General features: G+C 36.5%; 1 protein-coding gene across 4 annotated transcripts in view; it reads right to left on the bottom strand.

The window, feature by feature from the left end:
- The window catches only part of SHPRH (SNF2 histone linker PHD RING helicase), a 126,191-nt gene that overhangs the window by 56,205 nt on the left and 48,595 nt on the right, over positions 1-21,391 (bottom strand). For all 4 annotated transcript variants that reach the window (XM_082405429.1, XM_082405427.1, XM_082405430.1 and 1 more), the window contains exons 20-25: positions 21,295-21,357; positions 12,702-12,927; positions 10,776-10,919; positions 10,306-10,407; positions 7,430-7,501; positions 5,729-5,917 (exon numbers count right to left, since the gene is read on the bottom strand). In XM_082405429.1, coding sequence (XP_082261555.1) covers positions 5,729-5,917; positions 7,430-7,501; positions 10,306-10,407; positions 10,776-10,919; positions 12,702-12,927; positions 21,295-21,357 — 796 coding nt within the window. The remainder of the gene's footprint in view (positions 1-5,728; positions 5,918-7,429; positions 7,502-10,305; positions 10,408-10,775; positions 10,920-12,701; positions 12,928-21,294; positions 21,358-21,391) is intronic.

Genomic DNA, 21,391 nt, shown 5'->3' with positions numbered 1-21,391 from the left:
GTACTCCACACAGTAAAGGTGTTCATAAAAATAATTTATAGTTTATATCTTAGAAGTCTTTACTGTATGTTCAATTTATTGCAATCTATTGCTAACTTCAACATGAGACTCACTAACAGTTCAAGAGCTAACTTGGCTGGTGAATAGAAATGGTTTTTTGCAATTATATTTATTCATGACATTTTCTAACAAAAACACTTAACTGTGTTCTAAATTTACCAGTTAATATTCATGTATTAATGTTACACTATACATTAATATTATATTATACATAATATTAATTTACCAGTTAATATTATAAGATATCACATATCTTATATGAAAATATTTAGATAAGCATATTTAAATATAACCACTGTGGATTATATTTACCAAATTATTTTATGTCAACTTTAAACTCAGTCAGAATTTTACAGTTTTATTCCACACAGATATTTTAATTGTATTTAGAAAGTAGAAGACAGACTTCACAAGTCACCTTTGAATCAACTGAACAGAAAGTCAAAAAAAAAAAGAAAGAAAAAGAAAAGAGAAAAACAGAAAGGAAACAACAGGATTCTACACATAGTAGAATATGACACATGGTATTACTAGGCTTCTCTGAGAGTTTTAATGTAGAAATACAGTATTTTTTTTCTCTACAAAAAGGCTGTATAAAACATCTCTACTAGCAATAGATTTGCTTGTTAAAAATGTAGATTCCTGGACCAGATCCGAGATCTAATGAGTTAAAATTTATGGGAACGGAGCCTGAAAAAATTCTTTATTTTAAAAAGCAGACCACTTGATTATGAGACACTCAGAAGTTTGAGAAGATGAAGCATTGTGGTGTGTGTGGGACAGGTGGGAAGGCTTTGCTATGGCTATATCCATGTATTTTCTCCTGGATAGAAACTTATGACATAAGAATTGTGTCCATTATGGGGTCATGGTTTCCACTGACAAAAATGCTTTGTATGAAACCTAGCCAAACTGAGGACACGGGGAACAGGCCACGTGGGGCATATGTTCTGCCAGGAGGCCTACTTCACCCTCTAAAATGCCTGGCAGCTGTCAGAACTTGCAGGGGGAATTTTGTTTACTTTGTGAAATGCCCAGTAGGTTCCAAGGGTCATTCAGGAATACTGTCACACTGCTGTTAGGGCAGATACAGTCTTTAACTTATTTGCATCCACTAATCCACTAATGAACATTTTACTCATTTTATTTATATGGTCAGTCAATAGGATTCCTTACATTGTGAAATACCAGTAGAAAAAAATGTCTTATATTATTTAATTCTATATTTATGTTCTCCAAATATCTTTTGTCAGAGATCAGCTATATGATTAAGCACCATGTATGATATTACACTGTTTGCTATGTCCGAGAGCCTTGACATGAATGCTTAGAGTAAAATAAACATTTCAGATAAAAACTTTAATGAAATAAAAAATTAATCCTCAGGAGTGTTTAATAAAAATCAGGGATTGGATAACCAACAATAAAAAAGAACCCCTAAGTTTAGGAATAGTATGAACTAATATTTATAAAATTTCAAAATAATGCCTTCATTATTCATATAGAGTCATCTTTATATCCCTCAACTCCAAGACAGATGATGTGACCATTTAGTGGGATAGTTTCAGATGGTCAGAGTACAGTGAGAGTCTGTGAGAAAACAATAAGCACATGCTTTAAGGAGAAGGTGGCAGAAATGTGACAGGCAGCAGAAGGCAGAAGTGGCAGACAGAAATGGTGACAGAAAACAAAAGTTAATGTAGCAAGAAGCAATGTGAGAATGTGGAAAAGTGATAAAACTTGCTTGCATAGTAAGTACAATATTCAGTCATGTATTTAATGGAAAGGAAATGTAAGTATTTATGCATCAGAAAGAGAAATTAACTTTAGTGAATTCTGTATTCTTTTAATTTTTTTACAAGATACTTCAATTAATTCATGTGTTTATCAATACCCATGAAAGACAGGAAGAAGTCAGAACATAATAAACAGAATTTGTACAGATATCCCTGTCCCAACAGGACAGCAAACGTAACTGTCCTGATCTCTCTCCTGGGTGTCTAGGAAAGCTGCCATAAAATGAACAGGTGTTTGGCTTTGATGGGCTCAATGACTCAGTTTCATAGAGGCTGTGCTGTTTACTGGTAGCCAGAGCAATCACTTCCTAAACCTTACTGCATGAAGCCTGACACAGCAGTTCTTCCTTATGCTCGTTCCCCATACTGTGATGAATGCTTTCACCTAAGGGTCAGCAGCCCTGCTTAGCTGTGAATGCTATCTGTGGCCCTTGGGATGCCTGAGGCCAGAGGAGAAGATAAAAGGGAAGAAGAAAAGGCTATAAAAGACTTTTTATGGGAAGGAAAAGGAGAAAGAAACTATAAGAGTAGGAGGAAAAGGGGAGGGGGGACTGAAAAGGAAAGCAGTTCTTTGTGTGGTGAATAGGTTAAAGTATACTAACTCCGGACATTATATACCGTCCACTTGGACCACTTATTCAACATTCAGATCTCATTGGTTCAGCTTCTACCACCTTTTCTCCTCCACCTCGCTTAAGTCACCCACTTCTACAGTCACATCTGGAGTACCGAAAACCTGTCCCTCTGGAAAGGACTAATACAAATATTATATGATATCGCTTATATGTGGAATCTAAAAAATGGTACAAATGAACTTACTTACAAAACAGAAACAGAGTCACGAATGTAGCAAACAAACTTATGGTTACCGGGGGTGGGAAGGGAGAGGAGGGATAAACTGGGAGATTGGGACTGACATATACACACTACTATGTATAAAATAGATAACTAATAAGGACCTACTCTATAGCACAGGGAACTCTACTCAATTCTCTGTAATGACCTATATGGGAAAAGAATCTAAAAAAAAAAAAGAAAGTGGATATATGTATAACTGATTAACTGTGTTGTACTCCTGAAACCAACAAAACATCGTAAATCAACTATATTTCAATAATAATAATAATAAAAAGATCTCCTATTCTCTGATAAGGACCCCTATCCTTATAGCTTGGTGGTGCAACAGCCCAACCTGCACCTGTTAGTTATTCGATTTCAATGAGATCTCTACTTTCTCTCTACATATCAACACTCTCCCTGTCTTTTCAAGAATCTTGGATTACGCATTATCCTTTTTCTCTCCTATATCTTCAATCTATTCTTCTTTATTGAAGATTAAACATGCTCAAGAATCTTTTATATTAAACAGAATAAAACAAAAAAACACAAAGCCTTTCTGCACTTCATATCCACTTCTGGTTACAACACTCACTTTTCTACTTCACAGCTAAATTTATTTTTCTCTCTTGACCTATTCATTTCCTGTTCACTTCTCATTCCCTCCCAATCTGCTTTTTGCTAATACATTTCCACTGAAAGGGCTCCTTTTCAATGACCTTCAGTAGCCAAATTAGTCCATCTTGTTGCTGAGCCACCTTCAGCATCAAGGGATACAGCTGATAACCGCCTCCTCCTTGAAGCCGAGTTTCCGTGGCCTCTGTTGGCAGCATGTTCTCCAGGACTGCCTATGCCTCTAGTTGCTCTTTCTTGGTCTCCTTTTTCAGCTCCTCTCCCTTTATTCCACTTTTTTAAAAGCTATGGAGTGCAGCAGGACCTGATCTGAAGCTAAATTTTATGTTTCTTTCCTCATACACTTTCATGGCTTCAAAGATCACTTATGCCAATGACTCTGAATTTTCTCTCTCCAGCTCCACATATTAACACTTTGCTGGAAAGTTCTACGTGGATGTCTTAGGCACTTCAAATATAGTATATCTAAATGTACCCTTCTTCCAAGTACCTTATATAGTAACTGTACTTTTAGCCACCTGATTTTTCACATCAGAAACCAGGGGTCACCTACGAAATCTCCTTCTTCATCAACCCCTCCGATACTGTATCTCACTCATCAACTCTACTCCAAACATCTCCTGAATATATCCACTTCTTTCCATCTCCACTGCCACCAACCTAATCAAAGCCACCATCACTACTGCTGTAGCCTCCTAAACTGGTTTCTCCAAACTTTTTTTCTACTCTAGTCTTTTCTATTCCTGCTAATAAAAATCCAAGTCTGATCATGATACTCCTCTGCTTATAACATATAACATGTTAATAGCTTTCTTTACATGAAAAGAAAATTCTCAGATACTCAGATGGCTCTTCAATATCTGGCCCCTCTTTGGATTCCAGACTCATTTCATTCCATTCTCCTTTGTATTTTCTATACCGCAGCTACTCAGTTCCATTTGAGTTTCTTCTTGTCTCAGACCTATTCACATACTGGGATTTTTGGTTGTTTGATTTTTTTCGGTCTAGCAGCCTCCTCCCGACAAGATCACTTTTACCCTCTCTCCAGGTTGGCTGATCCATTCATCCTTTAGACATCTACTTAACTGCCATTCCCTCAGAGAAGCCAGGTTTGATTTTCTTTTGTAGTGCTTATCACATTAATTATTTGCTTAATGTCTGTGCTTTCTGCCTCAACTCAAACTCCTTCCCCCGGCTGCCCATGAGGGCAGCAATCATACCTGTCTTATTCATGAGTGTGTGCTGCATCTGTGAGGCCCAGCACACTGCCTGGCATACAGTATGTGTCCAGTAAACATGTACAGGAAGAATGAATGAATGAAAGTTCATCCCAACTTCGGGATTCTGTTTACCTCACTCAACACACTTGAGAGCACTGTGACTGATATTTTCAGGTTTTACTCAAATGACAGTGGGAATAAATAGCAATTAGGTATTCTTTAATGGAACTCCAGTGTTCTCAGGAGGGGGCGTCCTAACAACTGCCTAACTCCTGGCAGTTTCAACTTGTGGTTAATTCTACTCACAAAATACAACCCTGAAAAATAAGTGAGCAGAGAGCATCAGGGACCCAGAAGGAGAAGAAATGAATGAAAAATATTCTACTACCTCTTGCTTATGAGCCAGCTGCCCCATTCTCCCAACCACTCCTTCTGGCCTATATTCCCTACTATACTCATACACTGAGTTGTCCTTTGTCTAAGTTTGGTTAGAGAGAAAAAAAAAAGCATGCTTAAGTAAAACAAAGAACAAAAAAGTCTAGTGAAGGCTGCTCATTAAATAAATACCCCTTAGGCAGAAAGTCCTGTTACAGATCCTATTTGGACTTTAAATTATAGTCTTATTTCTTAAAGTTCTGAATGAAGCACGGGAAAAATATTAGGAAAATAAAGCGAAGTTTTGGCTAGACTCTGAAATACCAATCCAGGCCATCTAAAAGTGCACTCCCTCCTTCTTGTGATAGTCTTCACTAACTTCAATAATCAATTTATTTTATCCTTCAATTTGGTGGGGCACATCTTTTTTTCCTGATACCCAGGGCTGAATGGAAGAATGCAGAAAAAGAAACCTTGAATTTAACCAGAGCTCTATCAATTTGTAATGGACAGAAACATTGCAAAAGTAGTAAGGGACTGGAATTCTAAGATGTTACTTTTTTTGCCACGATGGGCATAACTATTACTAACTAACTATGTTTGAAAAAGCGTTCTTGTGTTCCTCCCACGAGGAACGAGTAGATGGTAAAGCTGAGGCTTTCAGGCAGTGTATCTACAGACAGACAACAGTGGTTGCTCCATAGTCACTGGGCCAGCCTTGTTCTGATTTTGATGCTCTCACTGCCAGATACTGATTCCTATTATTTTGGTCTGACTATGCATCTACATGTTCTTAACCGACTTTACCTTCACAGGGATGTCCTCTTCCTGGCTGGCTTTCTCTGAGGTGAAGACATACGAGATTTCTTTATGAGATGTGGTCTGGCGGCAGATGGCACACTTAATGGAGCTTCTGTGAGACCCCACGCTGTACTGTTCGATAATAATTGAAACGCATTCATTACAGAAACAGTGCCCACAGGTCAGTACTGCCCACTAAAAAAGAAAACACATAGAATATGCCTCAGTGAGATGCTATCAAAGATGCCTTCCAATCTATAAACATATTAAAAGGAGAAGAGTCATAATTTCATTTCCTAACTATTTCATGATATAAATATCCTTTAAGTCATAAAAACTAAGTTATACTTTTAAACTAACTATTTTTTAGTCCAACCAGACTAAGCTTTCATAGTCTTTAGTTCTGTTCACCCTAATAGGAGGATAATAGTCAGTCATCATTATTTTTTAAGATGCTGGTGTTCTCATTTTAGCATTTAGGAAAAATGCAAATTACTCTTTAGCACTCTCACAGTAGAGTAACAGAATAGACTGACTACAACATTAATTTGGACATAATGTCATATTCAATATATTCTACACAACTTATTAATAAGCAGATTTACATTTTCACATGTTAAAGCATTTATTATATAGAAAATGAGATGGAAATGTTAAAGATAATAAAATTTCTGAGACAATCTAGTTGCATGAATCTCATCAAAACTAAAAGCAAAGAAGAAACTACTTACACCATGATCCTTTCCATTTTTTATAGTAATTTTTATCAAAATGTTTTTATCACTGATTTTTAACAGAAATTGCCTGTATCTGTACATTACTATTCTTCTGCTCAATCTGTCCTTTTATTATCAATAAAAGATTTATTATCAATAAAATATCCTTAAAAATCTTATCTTCTCCATGAATCATGGAAACTAAAAGGTATGTTCTTTCTGATTATTGCTGGTCAGAATATGGAACTCATATATTTAGGCTTCTACTCTCAGCTCCATAGAAAAAAGTGCCAAGGACACTTTTACTCATTTAATAGTAATAGACTTACCTTTCAAAATTTGAAAAGCAGTGAATATACTGATATTACATATATTTATTTATCATACAAAGTAGGAACTTATAGTATCATAAATCACATTTCATAAAGTAAAAATAAGAATCTCTTTGAGGAAAACTAATACAGTTCCATTAAGTTTATAGACATTTGTATACTAATATTCACAAAGAAATATACTTAATTGATATAATAGTCTTCTAAAAATCACATATGAATTCCCTCAGGATTGCTGTTATTTGCACTTTAAATCCTGGTACTATTAGACAGTAATAATGTTAAGTAAGAACTACGTTACTATACCTTTGTCATAACTTAAGTAAATCTGTGTATTCTGTATTATATTTCTGTACAATTACCAAATAACCATGGTAAACTGACAGACTCAAGCGACTGGAAACAATACTTAAAATTATTCACCTTTAATGAAAAAGATGGGGCTATTCTAGAAATATGTTTTCACCTATCACTTAAGGGAAAACATTGCTCAAACATATTTGGCACTAAGCCTGTCAGTTAACCTTTGGCCCTACCTTTCAGACAGAGGTAGTATTTGCCTTGCATGCAAAGTGTGAGGGTGGGGCGAGTTGTATGTAAAAGCCTTTGAAGACTGTAAAGTATTTTACAAATGTATGTAATATTTATTATAATTTCACCTGTTTTCCCAGTTGCCGAGCACAGATTGGACAAGGTTCTGGATTAATACCTCCTGATGTTTTGTCCTGAGACTATCCAAAAAAGAATTAAAACATATATTAGTTATACTTTAAAAGCCACTACATGTTTTACAGCTCATTTATAAAAGTAAATGTTGGCAATTAAAATAATCTAGTCATTGAGATGACCTAATAATTCATATATTAATACTATCATTCCTGGGATTTAAAAATAACATTTATTCAAGGAGTGAAGAAAAAAATGGACACAATATTTAACACAGTTTGCTAAAGTTATCATATTACTGTATTTGTGATTATGATAGAAGGCAAAATAAAAAGCAAAATATGATATAATTTACCTAAATTCTCAAATTTTACTTTCATTTAGATATATTTTTTTAAAAGAGAAATAGATATTCTGCATGTCCACTTGGCATGGGATCAAACATATTGGGAAGAGGCAGCATTTATTCACATAACTCCTTATTAATACTGATTTCTTCTCCGTATCCTTTTTCTAATCTCACTAAGGCAAAGCAAATAATTAGAAACCAGAAATATTACTGATTTGACACCTATCTATACCTGGAAATTATGTTGAAGTATAATAGTTTTTCAAAGTCTCTTTAAAAACTGAAAGATTTCCAAAAAAGTCATCAAATGAACAGGTTTTAAAACTGATGAAAACATAAAGGAAAGTAAATTAGACTCATAGATTACTAAATTGTTCTTGATTATCCTTTGACTCTTATAAACAGAAAAAAAAAAGCTAAATTATGCATGGATTCAGAAGTTCTAATGGTTAAAACAATTCCATTAACTACAATGTAAGTATGCAGCATTTAAAAAAAGTTGGACTGAATTATTCTTTTCCTCTGTTAATTATTGATTTGTTTCAGGTAACATACAGCAAACCACCTAAAACCTTAGTGGCTAAAAAAACATGAATTTCTCCTGATGCTACAGGTCACCTGGGTTATTTTGGGATGCTCTGATTTGGCTTGGGCTGGACGGTCCAGGACGGCCCACACTCATCTAGCAGTTGGTGGGCTAGCTGGTCTGGGGAGAGGGCTAAGCTGAGGTTTTTACCCCTCAAGAAAGGTAAGCCGGGCTTCTTCACATCGTCTCAGAGTTCCAAAAAATGACACGATTGGGAGAATTCCAAAGTGCATGGACTTTTCAAATCTCTGTTTGTGACACAAGGCCAAAAACAAGTCATCTGACTAAGCCTAGAGTCAGTGTAGGAGGGGATTAACCAAGAGCAAACACACAAGAGAAGGTATTACTATAGCATTTTGTAAACAATCTACCAGAATTTACAATACCTCTTCTAATTTATTTAATGTAAGAATTAGCATTTTTTCCATAAAGGGCATGATTGTAAATATTTTAGGCTTTGTGGGCCATGTGATCTCTGTTGCAACTCCTCAACTCTGCTATTATAGCACAAAAGCAGCTGTAGACAATACTTAACGAATGAGTATAGCTGTATTCCAATAAAACTTTATTCACAAAAACAGGTGATGGGCTGGATATGTCCTATGCTTAGTAGTTTGCAGATTGCTTATTTTCCTTCATTTATAGAGTAAATATTTTTTTCTTATATTTTTTGCCAAATGGGTTTTCCTACATAGATTATATCCTTGGAATTTTAATTTTTTAAAAAATAATTCAACATATAGAGGATATCAACTTATGTTCCATAACTAAAAGAATCATCAACTATCTCTTAATTTTGACTCTCACATTTAAAGTACAGAAATCTTATATTTTAAAAACTCATGTCCAGAAATATCAAGACTTTTTTTTCCTGAATGTTATTTTTCTATAGCAAGCATTTTGCGAGACTGACTTAATAAAGTTCTTCTCTTTTTTTCCCTGCCAAAATAGTAGTCATCATTATAATAATAGTAATAATATAATAATATTAATAGTGAATACCTAGAAGGTGCTTAATAAACCAGTAAACACTCTAGCACTTACATATATTAATTCATTTGATCCTCAAGAGAGCCCTACAAGATAGTGTTACTTTTCTCATTTTACAGATGGGACAAAGAGAAGTAAATAACTTGAATAAAGTCCTATATCTAGAAAACAGTGGCATCATGATTCAGATTTGCACTATCTAGGTCCAAAAGTCTACCTTCTTAACTACTATGCTATTTTACCTATAAAGAATGTCCAACTTTTTCATTTTGTCATTGCTGAGATTTAATGATTCACTTAAATGTATTTGGTACTAGTTTTCAGGACCAATTGTAGTCTACTGCTTTTCTTCATTTGCCCTATCCAAAAATCTACTATTATATGTTGTTCTGATAAGTTACTCTGCCACTCCCATTTATTCTTGCCAGAAAATGGAATTATATTCATCAATGTCTAATACAGTACTTTGCTTACAACTAAGAAAATATGTTGTGAATTACATTAAATAATTCATTACCATGTCCTCTTATTTAGCAGCTTTCCAAACACACTTCACAGTTTCAAATAACAAATTAAAAAAGTCTGTGTATGCGTTATTGGATGCATGCGTTTATCTTTGCTGAGTGGTATGTTGTAATACTTTCACTATTCAGGGCTTCCAACTACAGTCTGTTTACATTGTGCTATACTATATACTGCATACCCTTTACATTATCCGTACAACATATTTTCTATAGATATCATCTTCTTTTGTGATCTGTGTAGCTACTGCAGACATAGCTAGTGTTCTGACTCATATAACTAACACAAACAAATAAAAGAATGATTAAAAAAAAACACCTATACCATTAATTAGGGGACTAATAGATTAAATGAAAGGAGTCAATAAAGTGGTTTATTGATAATACAGTATGGGAAAAAGTAGCATCTTTTAAAAACAGTACCTTCTCCAAGTTAGTTAGGTAAAGAAGCTGCCCAAGTTTTTTCTGAAGCTGTGATGTAGCAACAGCTTTATCATTTAGTAGTTTTATACGATTTTGTTCTACCTAAAAACAAAACAAAACAACTTCTTTATTCTAAGATGGTAACATTATATTAAACATGCACAATTCTTCTATTTTAATTCTTCCTTAAAAAGTGTCCTATTTTATGAAAACATATTTACATGTGAAAACTCAAATTTGCAAAATGGATACTAGATAATATTAACATATTTCAAAAAATATATATATTTTGTTGTATAGAAGACAAAATTCAATGTAGAATTACAAACAACCTCACATGGCTCAAACTAAGAGCAGATATGAAACACTTATTGAAGACATCACTGCCCTGACTCTATACCTTCTATGGATCTTGGATTTTTGTGACATCTATTTGCTGTGTTCTTTTCTGTGATTCATTTGCAAATTACCTCATGTGGTTCAATGATATGAGGAACTGGTGGATTGGGCTTTGGCTCCCTAGGATCACGTACTCTTAGTCGTTCTGTAGCCATTGCAAGTTCATCAACAGCAGACACACGATTCCTCAGAGCCATCCAATATTCATGAAGCAACTGAAGGAACAGAAAAGACAGACAGTGGTAAAGCACATGATTAAAACTGGTTAAAACCACCAAGATGTCCCTTGGTCAAGAGTCTTCAGTGAGGTCTTAAAACATACACAGTGTTTTCATTACGGGTCTAAGGTACAAGCAATTCTTGGGCCATTTTTAGGATGAGGAAGTGGGACTGAATAATCTCCACAGGACACTATAGTGTATTGCCTCTTCAGAATCTCAGGAACAGCACACGCCAAGATCTCTTGGTAGGACCAAAGATCTTTACAGATCAATACTAGACTGGTGGAATCTCTGCTTTATTTTTTAAAGAAATACTTTTTATTATAAAATATTTCACATTCTCAAAATAATATGTATATATGATAATGAGAATACTAAAGTATACAACTGAGTCCACATCATGTGAATTAGGAAAGAGAATAATGCCAGTTCCTTAGAAAGCCTGTGTTCCTTCTCAACTGCATCACTCTCTTGCCTCACACATTCTTCCTTCAACCCCCGACAATGGGGTAACCACTATTCTGAGTTGGACTTACTATTCTGTACTTTTTGCTGGAGTTATACTAATCTATACAGCCTTAACAGCCTTAATAATCTGGTTTTATATGTTTCTGAAATTTATAAAAATGCTATCAATCAGTATAAAATTTTTTGATATGCCCTCTTCACTAACTAACATTATGCTTTGAGTTAGATCCTGATTGATGTGCGTAGCAGTAGCTCATTCATTTACACTGTTGTTAAAGGGTTTAGTCTGCAATGTTATGGAGAACAAATGAACAAAGATCTGGGTGAACTGCATGATAAGCACTCCTCTGACTCAGAGCATGTGGCTAAACTGAGCTCAAAGGAAGAACGTAGGGGCAAATGAACACTGTATATAGTATTGTCTCTTCCATGACTTGCTGTAATTAACTGTGTTAATGTGCTTTTGCTTTTAGAGTAGTAATGTGAAAAGAAAAATATTATTATGAACCAATGATTTTGATGCTATAGAAGTATCATTCTTCAATCTATCAAATGTATGAATTGATATTACAGACAGCACAGCTTCTCTTTCTTGAGAGAAATTTTTATCCTGCTTTAAAAGGCAAGAACTTTAGATTAAAAAAATAAAAGATATCAAATGGAATATAACATTATAAATAAAAAACCCACTTCTTTTATTTCCTCACCCATCTCACTTGCAAAGTAGGACAAGGGATTAAAAAATCCACATATAAAGAATAATTCAAAATTAATGAATTCTGGAATCTCAAGCATAGAGTTATAATATGATGAAATTATTAAAGTATAAATATGAAGAGTCCCTTTGTGCATTATTAATTGCAATGGTTTCTAGTCTTGCATGTTGAGAAATGTTTACTATGTTCTCCAATCTTTAAGGTTGTTGATGTTTGGTTGTTATTCACAGAGCAAAAGAAAAAAACAAAAAAGGAAACAAAGCCACACTCTGATTTCAGAGAACAGCAGTGTAAGACCAAGCTAAGACTAGAATAACACACTTTCAGGGAAAAACAAAAGGTTTCATATAAATTTCATTTTAGTAATGATTTTTAGTAATTTAATAAACAGGAACTTCTCATTTGTTCAGTATTATTGTATTTATTATTCATCATTACAATCATTACATTTTAGGGAAAGATAAATTACGATCCCTCAACTCTCTAAAGCAGATTTTGAAAAACTGAAGAGAGAAAAAGGAAAGTAGCAACTAAAATTAATGTAAAGGAGGATAATTTTTAATATGGGAAGGAAGTTTTAAATTACTGTTACCTTATATTCTTTCTTCCAAGCTTCAAAGAGATCCATTGAAGCACTTCCCTCATCAATGAATTCAACATCAAATCTATGTGATTTTCCAAACGATAGCAGAGCTTTCATGGATCGCTCTGTCTCACTTACTGCCCACAGACCCCGGTTGGTGGTAGGTATTCGATCATCCACCAGTCCTTCTTCATCTTCTATCATCTCCTCAAATATTGCAGTCTGGCCTTTGACTCTGAAGACATTCGAGAACAAAACCACAGTAACTACTGTCAGTGGGTAACAAGTACTATAAAAATGATATTGCCAGAGCTAATAGGAAAGCAAGGTCAAAAACAAAAATTTCAAAATTTCATCAACATCTTTCAATGTCATGTCTACAAGATCGTGCTTGCAAGTTTTTGGAAAAACCATACCAACTCTGAAAATGCTTGAGATATCATACATTTGACAAGTGCTTTATTGAGAGCAATCTGGCCTAATAAGAAATGGCAATAAATTCCAGGCTAAAATCTTGCTCTGAGAATTAAAATACAAAACACAAATTACCACCACTATCAACCATGCAAAAATAAAACAGAAAAACCACAAGATGACCTAAAAGTACACTGTTGATTTTTTATTTTTTTGAGGCAATCAGACTTAAGTCTTTTCTCAATTTCCATGTTTGTAAAATAGGAATAATTTTGCTAGATGTACTCACTAAGTAGCTTAATCCCTGACACAAGGATGAAGACTTCAAACCTGTGTTGGAGAAAGTGTATTACTAAAAAGAGCTAACATTTTCATAGAACATTTACCATGTATCAAACACTATGCTAGAGAAGAGACCTTCAAGATGGCGGAGAAGGAAGACGTGGGATCACCTTCCTCCCTACAATTACATCAGAAATACACCTACATGTGGAACAACTCCTACAGAACACCTACTGAACGCTGGCAGAAGACCTCAGACTTCCCAAAAGGCAAGAAACTTCCCATGTACCTGGGTAGGGCGAAGGAAAGAAGAAAAAACAGAGACAAAAGAATAGGGATGGGACCGGCACCTCTGTGAGGGAGCTGTGAAGGAGGAAAAGCTTCCACACACTAGGAAACCCCTTCACTGGTGGACACGGGGGGTGGGTGGTGGGGAAGCTTCGGAGCCACGGAGGAGAGAACAGCAACAGGGGTGCGGAGGGCAAAGCGGAGAGACTCCCGCACAGAGGATCAGTGCTGACCAGCAATCACCAGCCTGAGAGGCTTGTCTGCTCACCCGCCAGGGCGGGCGGGGGCTGGGAGCTGAGGCTCAGGCTTCAGAGGTCAGATCCCAGGGAGAGGACTGGGGTTGGCTGGTGAACACAGCCTGAAGGGGGCTAGTGCACCACAGCTAGCCGGGAGGGAGTCCAGGAAAAAGACTGGAGCTGCCAAACAGGCAAGAGACCATTGTTTCGGGGTGCGCGAGGAGAGGAGATTCGGAGCATCACCTAAACGAGCTCCAGAGATGGGCGCGAGCCGCAGCTATCAGCGCGGACCCCAGAGACGGGCATGAGACGCTAAGGCTGCTGCTGCCGCCACCAAGAAGCCTGTGTGCGAGCACAGGTCACTCTCCACACCGCCCCTCCCAGGAGTCTGTGCAGCCCGCCACTGCCAGGCTCCCGTGATCCGGGGACAACTTCCCCGGGAGAACACACGGAGCGCCTCAGGCTGGTGCAGCGTCATGCTGGCCTCCGCCGCCGCAGGCTCGCCCCGCATCTGTACCTCTCCCTCCCCCTGGCCTAAGTGAGCCAAAGCCCCCGAATCAGCTGCTCCTTTAACCCCGTCCTCTCTGGGCAAAGAACAGACGCCCTTAGGTGACCTACATGCAGAGGCGGGGCCACATACAAAGCTGAACCCCAGGAGCTGTGCGAACAAAGGAGAGAAAGGGAAATCTCTCCCAGCAGCCCCAGGAGCAGTGGATTAAATCTCCACAATCAACTTGATGTACCCTGCATCTGTGGAATACCTCAATAGACAACGAATCATCCCAAAATTGAGGTGGTGGACTTTGGGAGCAACTGTAGACTTGGGGTTTGCTTTCTGCATCTAATTTGTATCTGGTTTTATGTTTATCTTAGTTTAGTATTTAGAGTTTATTATCACTGGTAGATTTGTTTATCGATTTGGTTGCTCTCTTCCTTTTTTTTTAAAAAATATAGATATATATATTTTTTCCTTTTTCTCTTTTTGTGAGTGTGTATGTGTATGCTTCTTTGTGTGATTCTGTCTGTAGAGCTTTGCTTTTATCATTTGTCCTAGGATTCTGTCTGTCCTTTGTTTGTTTGTTTTTTAGTATAGTTTTAGTGCTTGTTATCATTAGTGGATTTGGTTTTTGGTTTGGTTGCTCTCTTCATTCTTTCTTTCTTTTTCTTTTTTTTAATGACTTTAAAATATTTTTTTATTTTTAATAGTTTTAAAATTTTTTATTGTAATAACTTTTAAATTTTATTTAATCTTTTTCTTTCTTTCTTTCTTCCTTCTTCCTTCCTTCCTCCCTCCCTCCCTTTCTTTCTTTCTTTCTTTTTTTCTCCCTTTTCTTCTTAGCTGTGTGGCTGACAGGGTCTTAGTGCTCCGGCCGGGTGTCAGGCCTGTGCCTGTGAGGTGGGAGAGCCGAATTCAGGACATTGGTCCACCAGAGACTTCACAGATCCACATAATATCAAACGGTGAAAGCGCTCCCAGACATCTCCATCTCAATGCTAAGACCCAGCTCCACTCAACGACCAGCAAGCAACAGTGCTGGACACCCTAGGCCAAACAACTAGCAAGACAGGAACACAACCCCACCCATTAGCAGAGAGGCCGCCTAAAATCATAATAAGGTCACAGACACCCTGAAACACACCACCAGACGTGGTCCTGCCCACCAAAAAGACAAGATCCAGCCTCATCCACCAGAACACAGGCACCAGTCCCCTCCACCAGGAAGCCTACACAATCCACTGAACCAACCTTAGCCACTGGGGGCAGACACCAAAAACAACGGGAACTGCGAACCTGAAGCCTGTGAAAAGGAGATCCCAAACACAGTAAGTGAAGCAAAATGAGAAGACAGAGAAACACACAGCAGATGAAGGAGCAAGGTAAAAACCCACCAGACCAAACAAATGAAGAGGAAATAGGCAGTCTACCTGAAAAAGAATTCAGAGTAATGATAGTAAAGATGATCCAAAATCTTGGAAATAGAACGGAGGAAATACAAGAAACGTTTAACAAGGACCTAGAAGAACTAAAGAGCAAAAAATGATGAACAACACAATAAATAAAATTAAAAATTCTCTAGAAGGAATCAATAGCAGAATAACTGAGGCAGAAGAACGGATAAGTGACCTGGAAGATAAAATAGTGGAAATAACTACTGTAGAGCAGAATAAAGGAAAAAGAATGAAAAGAATTGAGGACAGTCTTAGAGACCTCTGGGACAACATTAAACGCAGCAATATTGGAAATATAGGGGTCCCAGAAGAAGAAGAGAAAAAAGAAAGGGTCTGAGAAAATATTTGAAGAGATTATAGTTGAAAACTTCCCTAATATGGGAAAGGAAATAATCAAGTCCAGGAAGCGTAGGGAGTCCCATACAGGATAAATCCAAGGAGAAACACACCAAGACACATAGTAATCAAACTATCAAAAATTAAAAACAAAGAAAAAATATTAAAAGCAGCAAGGGAAAAACAACAAATAACATACAAGGGAATCCCCATAGGTTTAACAGCTGATCTTTCAGCAGAAACTCTGCAAGCCAGAAGGGAGTGGCAGGACATATTTAAAGTGATGAAAGGGAGAAACCTACAACCAAGATTACTCTACCCAGAAAGGATCTCATTCAGATTCGACAGAGAAATTAAAACCTTTACAGACAAGCAAAAGCTAAGAGAATTCAGCATCACCAAACTAGTTTTACAACAAATGCTAAAGGAACTTCCCTAGTCAGGAAACACAAAAGAAGGAAAAGACCTACAATAACAAACCCAAAACAATTAAGAAAGTGGTAATAGGAACATACATATCAATAACTACCTTAAATGTAAATGGATTAAATGCTCCAACCAAAAGACACAGATTGGCTGAATGGATATAAAAACAAGACCCATATATATGCTGTCTACTAGAGAGCCACTTCAGACCTAGGGACACATACAGACTGAAAGTGAGGGGATGGAAAATGATATTCCATGCAATTGGAAATCAAAAGAAAGCTGGAGTGGCAATTCTCATATCAGACAAAATAGACTTTAAAATAAAGACTATTACAAGAGACAAAGAAGGACACTACATAATGATCAAGAGATCAATCCAAGAAGAAGATATAACAATTGTAAATATTTAGCACCCAACATAGGAGCACCTTAATACATAAGGCAAATACTAACAGCCATAAAAGGGGAAATCAACAGTATCACAATCATAGTAGGAGACTTTAACACCCCACTTTCACCAATGGACAGATCATCCAAAATGAAAATAAATAAGGAAACACAAACTTTAAATGATACATTAAACAAGATGGACTTAATTGATATTTACAGGACATTCCATACAAAAACAACAGAATACACTTTCTTCTCAAGTGCTCATGGAACATTCTCCAGGATAGATCATATCTTGGGTCACAAATCAAGCCTTGGTAAACTTAAGAAAATTGAAATCGTATCAAGTATCCTTTCTGACCACAACTCTATGAGGCTAGATGTCAATTACAGGAAAAAATCTGTAAAAAATACAAACACATGGAGGCTAAACAATATACTACTAAATAACCAAGAAATCACTGAAGAAATCAAAGAGAAAATAAAAAAATACCTAGAAACAAATGACAATGAAAACACGATGACCCAAAACCTATGGGATGCAGCAAAAGTAGTTCTAAGAGGGAAGCTTATAGCGATACAATCCTACCTCAAGAAACAAGAAACATCTCAAATAAACAACCTAACCTTACACCTAAAGCAATTAGAGAAAGAAGAACCAAAAAACCCCAGGGTTAGAAGGAAAGAAATCATAAAGATCAGATCAGAAATAAATGAAAAAGAAATGAAGGAAACAATACCAAAGATCAATAAAACAAAAAGCTGGTTCTTTGAGAAGATAAACAAAATTGATAAACCATTAGCCAGACTCATCAACAGGAAAAGGGAGAAGACTCAAATCAATAGAATTAGAAATGAAACAGGAGAAGTAACAACTGACACTGCAGAAATACAAAGGATCATGAGAGATTACTACAAGCAACTCTATGCCAATAAAATGGACAACCTGGAAGAAATGGACAAACTCTTAAAAAAGCACAATCTTCTGAGACTGAACCAGGAAGAATTAGAAAATATAAACAGACCAATCACAAGCACTGAAATTGAAACTGTGATGAAAAATCTTCCAAAAACTAAAAGCGCAGGACCAGATGGCTTCACAGGCGAATTCTATCAAACATTTAGAGAAGAGCTAACACCTATCCTTCTCAAACTCTTCCAAATATAGCAGAGGGAGGAACACTCCCAAACTCATTGTACGAGGCCACCATCACCCTGATACCAAAACCAGACAAAGATGTCACAAGGAAAAAAACTACAGGCCAATATCACTGATGAACACAGATGCAAAAATCCTCCACAAAATACTAGCAAACAGAATCCAACAGCACATTAAAAGGATCATACACCATGATCAAATGGGATTTATCCCAGGGATGCACGGATTCTTCAGTATACACAAATCAATCAATGTGATACACCATATTAACAAACTGAAGAAAAAGAACCATATGATCATCTCAATACATGCAGAAAAAGCTTTTGACAAAATTCAACGACGATTTATGATAAAAACCCTCCAGAAAGCAGGCATAGAGGGAACTTTCCTCAACATAATAAAGGCCATATATGACAAACCCACAGCCAACATCGTCCTCAATGGTGAAAAACTGAAACCATTTCCACTAGGATCAGGAACAAGACAAGGTGCCCACTCTCACCACTATTATTCAACATTGATTTGGAAGTTTTAGCCACAGCAATCAGAGAAGAAAAAGAAATAAAAGGAATCCAAATCGGAAAAGAAGAAGTAAAGCTGTCACTGTTTGCAGATGACATGATACTATACATAGAGAATCCTAAAGATGCTACCAGAAAACTACTAGAGCTAATGAATGAATTTGGTAAAGTAGCAGGGTAGAAAATTAATGCACAGAAATCTCTTGCATTCCTATACACTAATGATGAAAAATCTGAAAGAGAAATTAAGGAAACACTCCCATTTACCATTGCAACAAAAAGAATAAAATACCTAGGCATAAACCTACCTAAGGAGACAAAAGTCCTGTAGGCAGAAAACTATAAGACACTGATGAAAGAAATTAAAGATGATACAAACAGATGGAGAGATATACCATGCTCTTGAATTGGAAGAATTAACATTGTGAAAATGACCATACTACCCAAAGCAATATACAGATTCAATGCAATCCCTATCAAACTACCAATGGCAGTTTTCACAGAACGAGAACAAAAAATTTCACAATTTGTATGGAAACACAAAAGACCCCAAATGGCCAAAGCAGTCTTGAGAAAGAAAAATGGAGCTGGAGGAATCAGGCTCCCTGACTTTAGACTATACTACAAAGCTACAGTAATCAAGACAGTATGGTACTGGCACAAAAACAGAAATATAGATCAATGGGAAAGAACAGAAAGCCCAGAGATAAACCCACGCACATATGGTTACCTTATTTTTGATAAAGGAGGCAAGGATATACAATGGAGAAAAGACAGCCTCTTCAATAAGTGGTGTTGGGAAAACTGGACAGCTACATGTAAAATGAAATTAGAACACTCCCTAACATCATACACAAAGAGAAACTCAAAATGGATTAAAGACCTAAATGTGAGGCCAGACACTGTCAAACTCTTAGAGGAAAACATAGGCAGAACACTCTATGACATAAATCACAACAAGATCCTTTTTGATCCACCTCCTAGAGAAATGGAAAGAACAAAAATAAACAAATGGGACCTACTTAAAAGCTTTTGCATAGCAAAGGAAACCGTAAACAACATGAAAAGAGAACCCTCAGAATGGGAGAAAATATTTGCAAATGAAGCAACTGACAAAGGATTAATCTCCAAAATTTACAAGCAGCTCATGCAGGTCAATATGAAAAAACAAACAACCCAATCCAAAAATGGGTAGAAGACCTAAATAGACATTTCTCCAAAGAAGATATACAGATTGCCAGCAAACACATGAAAGGATACTCAACATCACTAATCATTAGAGAAATGCAAATCAAAACTACAGTGAGGTATCACCTCACACCAGTCAGAATGGCCATCATCAAAAAATTTACAAACAATAAATGCTGGAGAGGGTGTGGAGAAAAGGGAACCCTCTTGCACTGTTGGTGGGAATGTAAATTGATACAACCACTATGGAGAACAGTATGGAGGTTCCTTAAAAAACTAAAAATAGAACTAACATAAGGCCCAGCATTCCCACTACTGGGCATATACCCTGAGAAAACCATAATTCAAAAACAGTCAAGTACCACAATGTTCATTGCAGCTTTATGTAAAAGAGCCAGGACATGGAAGCAATCTAAGTGTCCATCAACAGATGAATGGATAAAGAAGATGTGGCACATATATACAACGGAATATTACTCAGTCATAAAAAGAAGTGAAATTGAGTTATTTGTAGTGAGGTGGATGGACCTAGAGTCTGTTATACAGAGTGAAGTAAGTCAGAAAGAGAAAAATAAATACTGTATGCTAACACATATTTATGGAATCTAAAAAAAAAGAAAATGGTTCTGAAGAACCTAGGGGTAGGACAGGAATAAAGATGCAGAGGTAGAGAATGGACTTGAGGAGACGGGGAGAGGGAAGGGTAAGCTGGTATGAAGTGAGAGAGTGGCATGGACATATATACACTACCAAATGTAAAATAGATAGCTAGTGGGAAGCAGCCGCATAGTACAGGGAGATCAGCTTGGTGCTTTGTGACCACCTAGAGGGGTGGGATAGGGAGGGTGGGAGGGATACGCAGGAGGGAGGAAATATGGGGATATATGTATATGTATAGCTGATTCACTTTGTTATATAGCAGAAACTATCACAACATTGTAAAGCAATTATACTCCAATAAAGATGTTAAAAAAAAAAACCCAAAAAAACCCCACTATGCTAAGTAATTATATGCCTTTTCTTATTTAATATACATAAAAAAAACCTCAGTGAGGTGTTATTATCTTCATTTCACCAATGAGGATCCTGAGGCTTAGAGAAGTAATCTGTGCACAGTAGTGAGCAGGGATTTGTGGTCATATCTGTTGGACTGCAGAGTCTGTGTACTCCCGTAAACTGTCCCTCAAGCACATGTTACTACACGACAGGAGCATTTGGGGGTAAACGTCAGCACAGGTGAAACTGAGCATGTTAAATGGGCAAATGCTAAAGTTTAGTAAATTGACTGGGTAAGAGAAAAAAATATAAGAAATGTTATTGTGAGGAAAATGTAGTTGTATAAATTAAAATACCAAGTCTTGTAAAATGTTTCATTTTCCTGATTGGAAATAATCAATCAGAGAACTTACGTGTGAGAAAATAGCTTCGATTCATACTCTGTGAACAATTCATCAGCCTTACAAAAGACACAGCTGGAAAAGAAGAAATTATCAGAGAAACATTCAC

The sequence above is a fragment of the Balaenoptera borealis genome (assembly GCF_965194805.1).
Source record: "Balaenoptera borealis genome assembly, chromosome: 9".
NCBI lineage: Eukaryota > Metazoa > Chordata > Mammalia > Artiodactyla > Balaenopteridae > Balaenoptera > Balaenoptera borealis.
The sequence above is the reverse complement of the archived record's forward strand: the minus strand, read 5'-3'. Positions and strand labels throughout refer to the sequence as shown.